The sequence below is a fragment of the Lactuca sativa genome, chromosome 4, assembly GCF_002870075.4.
Source record: "Lactuca sativa cultivar Salinas chromosome 4, Lsat_Salinas_v11, whole genome shotgun sequence".
Taxonomy (NCBI): domain Eukaryota; kingdom Viridiplantae; phylum Streptophyta; class Magnoliopsida; order Asterales; family Asteraceae; genus Lactuca; species Lactuca sativa.
In genome coordinates this window covers 376329830-376335149 of record NC_056626.2, presented here as the reverse complement: position 1 = coordinate 376335149, position 5320 = coordinate 376329830, and the positions used below count along the sequence as shown (strand labels likewise).

The window sequence follows — 5320 nt, the reverse complement described above, 5'->3', positions numbered from 1 at the left end:
ACTTTTTTCCTTACTTTTCATGTTGTAGAAATCATGTTTTACTATAACCATATGTTCTTTGTGAACTAGTCAGGTAATCAGTCATTCAATAGTGAATTATTAGAGGAGATAATGAAAGTGCAATTTTCTTTATCGTTGGGCCCTACACCAAAGTTATTAGCTTTACCTCTTGCTTTTCACATAACCTTTACTATTATGGAAGGCAACTTTCTAATATTGCACCATTCATGATATGAAAACAACAGGTATTTCCCTCAATGCCATGGGTACAACTCTTAGGTGTTGGATATTGAGGCTTTTTAATTATGTGATTGTTTATACTCCCATAAGAGCTTTATTTATAAAAAGACAAACGAAGAAACTTCATAATCAAGTAGACGGTTAAAGAAACGATTTTAGGAAGTGTGAAACCTTTTCCAAACTTTGAACTCATTATTTATTTATTTTTCAAACTGAAAAAAAAAATATCATCGTGCAAAATGGTTCCTATTGGGTAGCGGCAAATGGCGACGACCAAGAGTTTTCAAAGTCATGTAAACAATCTTTTTATCTTTATAACCCAATGTACTTTATAATTAAAGGAGCAATAGCAAGATCATAGGACCTCACTTAATAAGTAATCTATCAACCACCATGTTCGCCTTCCTTTTACCACTCTTTTCTTTCCTCCTCTTCTCCACCACTACCACCACCTCCGCCCAACCATACAAACCCACCGACTACTTCCTCCTCAACTGCGGTGGTGCAACCACCACCTCCAACCGGAAATGGGACACCGATGAACGTTCCAAATTCATGCCCTCGACCACCTCCTTCACCTCCACCCCGAACAAACGCGACCCTTCCATCCCGGAAATCCCGTATTCCAGTGCCCGTATCTTCAACACTTCATCGTTCACCTACACTTTTCGAGTGACCAGTGGCCCTAAATTCCTCCGCCTCTATTTCTACCCTGCCACCTACTCTGGCCACCAAGCAAACCAATCTTTCTTTTCAGTATCATCCAACGGCTACTCTCTCTTATCCAACTTCAGCGCTTTCCTAACCGCATCCTATCTAGGTACTCAGCTCGTTGGAAGTCCCCCGGTTCCCAACATTATCAAAGAATTCATTATATATGTAAAACCTACTCAATCGTTAAATGTCACTTTTACACCCTCCCCCAACTCGTATGCCTTCATTAACGGTATCGAAATCGTTTCGCTACCCGAAAACTTATATTATAAATCAAAAGACTTGAACTACGTCGGTCAAACATCCGGACCAATGATCACAGAGGATACCAGTCTCGAGAATATTTACCGGTTAAACGTTGGTGGGAGTCAGATTTCCTCCAAAGATGATACCGGAATGTATCGATCATGGGACCAAGATGATCGATACCTGTTATCAGCTATTGGGTTAACGCCAGTTAACATGACTCCGATCGTCTACACTGCTGACACACCGAATTACACTGCACCTGAACTAGTTTACGCCACGCAAAGAAGCATGGGTAACCAGTCTGAACTTTACAATCTCACGTGGCTACTTCCAGTGGATTCCGGATTTTATTACAATTTTCGGCTCCATTTTTGTAATATTATACCGCAATACACGAGACAAGGTGCGGTGTTATTTAGGATTTTTATTAATAATCATACAGCTGAAGAGCGTGCTGATCTGTTTTACTGGACTCAAGGTACCGGGTATCCTGTCTTTAAGGATTATGTCATATTTGTGAATGATTTTGATGGTAGTCGAAGAAAACAAGATTTATGGCTCGCGATTGGTCCTAACCGTGATAAATCTGAACAATACCATGATGCTTTTTTGAACGGTTTGGAAGTTTTTAAGCTTAGCTTGTTCAATGGTAGTCTCGCTGGCCCCAACCCGGAGCTCCAACCTACACCACCGTCTCCACCACCACCATCCCCTACCGGAAAAAAGAAAACTCCGCCATATGCAGCCATAATTGGCGGTATTGGTGGAGCTTTAGTACTCATGTTGTCAGTTTTAGGTTTTATCGTTTTCCGGCGAGTGAAACACTCCGGCGACAAGTCCGATGAGCAAAAATCAAAAGATTTCGGCCTTCCGTCTGGTAGGTGTCGCAGGTTTACGATTCAGGAAGTGAAAGATGCCACCAGAGAATTTGATGAAACTCGTGTAATCGGGAGAGGAGGGTTTGGTATGGTGTACATAGGGTACATCGACAATGATACAACAGCTGTCGCTATCAAACGATTAAACGCGTTATCCAAACAAGGTTTTCACGAATTCCAAACAGAAATTGGATTGCTTTCAAAATTACGCCATGTCCAACTTGTGTCCTTAATCGGATACTGCGATGACGAGGGTGAAATGGTACTTGTGTATGATTACATGTCAAACGGGACATTACAAGATCATTTATACAAAGGAAAAAACCCTCATTTACCATGGAAACGACGTTTAGAGATTTGCATTGGTGCAGCGAAAGGGTTGCATTATCTACACACAGGTGCAAATCGCGCCATTATTCATCGCGATGTGAAATCAACTAATATTTTGCTTGATGAAAATTTTGTGGCGAAAGTGGCGGATTTTGGTTTGTCAAAGTTAGGGCCAAAAGAGAAAGGGGTGGATTATGTTAACACAACAGTGAAAGGGACACTTGGGTATCTGGATCCTGAATATTACAAATATCAACAACTTACAGAGAAATCTGACGTGTATTCGTTTGGGGCTGTATTGTTAGAGGTGTTGTGTTCGAGGCCAGTGATCATAAACCGAGGGGTTCCCGATGAAGAGATGAATTTGGCTGAATGGGGGAGGAAAAATTATGGAAAGGGGACGTTGCATGAGATAGTTGATAAGAGAATAAGTGATGAGATTGCTCCTAATTGTTTGATGAAGTTTGGTGAGGTCGCAAATAGTTGTTTGAGAATGAAAGGGAGCAAACGTCCGAAGATGGATGAAGTTGTTTGGAGGTTGGAGTTTGCGTTGCAGTTACAAGAGGCGGTTGAGAAGATGGATGGCGAGGTGTCAGGTGACATGAAAGGTGGTAGTGGCATGTCGGGAAATCAAGAATTTATGTTTCCGGTGAAAGAAGAGGATGTGAGTGTAGTTGAGGAGTATGAGTATAATTATGAGTTAGAAGGGACGTCGACTGGAGTGGGAATACAACATGGATTGACATCGACTGATGGCAGCAGCCATGAAGTGTTTGTGTCAGAAACGGTTTTACCCAGATGAAGATTAGGGGTAGTATAGTAAATTAGGTTTGGATGATCAATGGAAGTATAGTAATTCAGGTTTGGATGCCTGGTTATCAGTTAAGTTGATGCTGGATTGGATTTTAATTTGATTAATTGTGTGATTAAATTATGTATTATTATAATGTTTCACGTACAAATGTCCGCTAGTCATCACTGAATGGAATAGTTGTGTCAGTAGTTTTATGGTTTGATACATGGTTAAGGCCATCTTCAATGCATTGAACTCAAATGAGTTCAATGGATTGTCACATGAATATTCCACTCACAATACAATTTTACCTATTAAACTCTACATTTCATTAAACCAAATACAATTTAATGGATTTCCATATCATTTATGTGTGTTTGTGAGGAGAGAGAGTGTGGAGTTCAATGGGGATTGAACTCCCCATTCTATTGAGTGTCATGTCATTAACCCACAATGGGGATTTTGAGTTTAATTAGATTAAACTTCCCATTCAACCCCCCATTAAACTATCATTGAAGATGGCCTATATCAAATGAGACATTTCAAAAGTTTACAGAAGAGTAAAACAAGAAGCATTTTAATACTCTTACATCCTAAAATCATTCATCCTTCAAATTCCCCTATTAGAAAGACTTGTTAGACTCGTCGGTAGTTTCCATTGGTTAAGGTAATTTCTGATGGATTTTCGACGAAAATTGGTTGGTTGGATAAAAATGTGGTCAGTAAATATTACCGACCCTTTTCCGATGGATTTAGTGGTCGATGCCTACTATCCTTGTTTGACCTTTTTAACCACATTACCAACACCTTTTTTACCACATTACCGACGTACTTTCCACACATACTTTTACCGATCCAACACTTTTAGCGACGGAGTACCATCAAACACGTTTTGTCGATGCTTTATCGATAAACCACGACACAGCCGGATTATCGATGGCCATGTACCGACGGATTTGTTTAGTTTTCATGACAGCACTATAAATAGATGGCATGAGCTTCGAGTTTTGGCACACCTTCACAATTCCTCAGCCATTCTCCCAGCTCCAGAGACCATTTCCTTACCTTGGTTTCCGCACTCGAGCCCCCGACGAAGGATCTACGCTGCAGAGATTCCCGAGAACCCGAAGACGCAACTTTCCGCGGTCGAAACTCTGCTTAACTCTAGCCTCTCTGTTCAAACTTAACGAGTGAGTTCATACCCCTACTTTTCAATTCTTTTCACGTTTTAGGGGAGGAATACAAGTACATTACAAATCAAAGTATCATTTTATAAACATAATTATAATATCGTTCTTATAGGGTTTTGATACAAAAATAACTTTATGTTTAAAGGGCTATTATATCACCAAGTTGTTATTACCAAATGGGAACATACTTTTTGAGAAACTATAATGAGTATAGTATTCCAGTTATTCATACATTTACATATACATCTCAACAAATGAAATACTTTCAAAAGAAGCAAAGTCTTTATTATCGTAAATCTGTTTATACCAAGTAATGTGAGACATTTAAACCTCAACGTACTCGTATGTATGCATTTCAAGTCCTGCATTATATACCAAAATCTCTTGGAGAGAGAGCGTGATACTTGTGTATAGATCTATACGGGATTGACAACCCCGCACCTAAACTATTAGCTATAGTTAGACCGGCAGGTCTGGGGTGACAAATGTCATAACACTACAACACTTGAAGAATGTTGTTACAGGCCGTCAGTGTCAATAGTATGGTTATAAAACTCACATAAAAGTATAAAAACAAGTTTGATTTACGAGATTCATATATGCATTTCAGTTTTCCATTTTATTGTTAACACAAATTTTATCATTATTATTCAAGTATGGAAAACACTAATGCACTCCAACACGGGAAACTTTTCAAATCATTTATAGAAAATATTGGATTTTCTGAAAACCTCGTTCATCGATTTACTATTAAAAAGGACATACTTTTAAATGCAAAACACTTATGAACTCACCAACTTAATTGTTGACACTTTTTTGAAACCACTTGTATTTCTCAGGGAATCAGTAATACAGGTAACCACCAGCTTTTGGAGAAGGGAACACTAAGGATGTTTTATTATTGAACATTTATCATCTTATTGTAA

General features: G+C 39.1%; 1 protein-coding gene across 1 annotated transcript; it reads left to right on the top strand.

The window, feature by feature from the left end:
• Nucleotides 1-470: 470 nt before the first annotated feature.
• Nucleotides 471-3417, top strand: LOC111918158 (receptor-like protein kinase FERONIA). The gene has a single exon (XM_023913816.3). The coding sequence runs from the start codon at nucleotides 634-636 to the stop codon at nucleotides 3211-3213; it is 2580 nt and encodes an 859-aa protein (XP_023769584.1). The 5' UTR covers nucleotides 471-633; the 3' UTR covers nucleotides 3214-3417.
• The last annotated feature ends 1903 nt before the right edge of the window (nucleotides 3418-5320 follow it).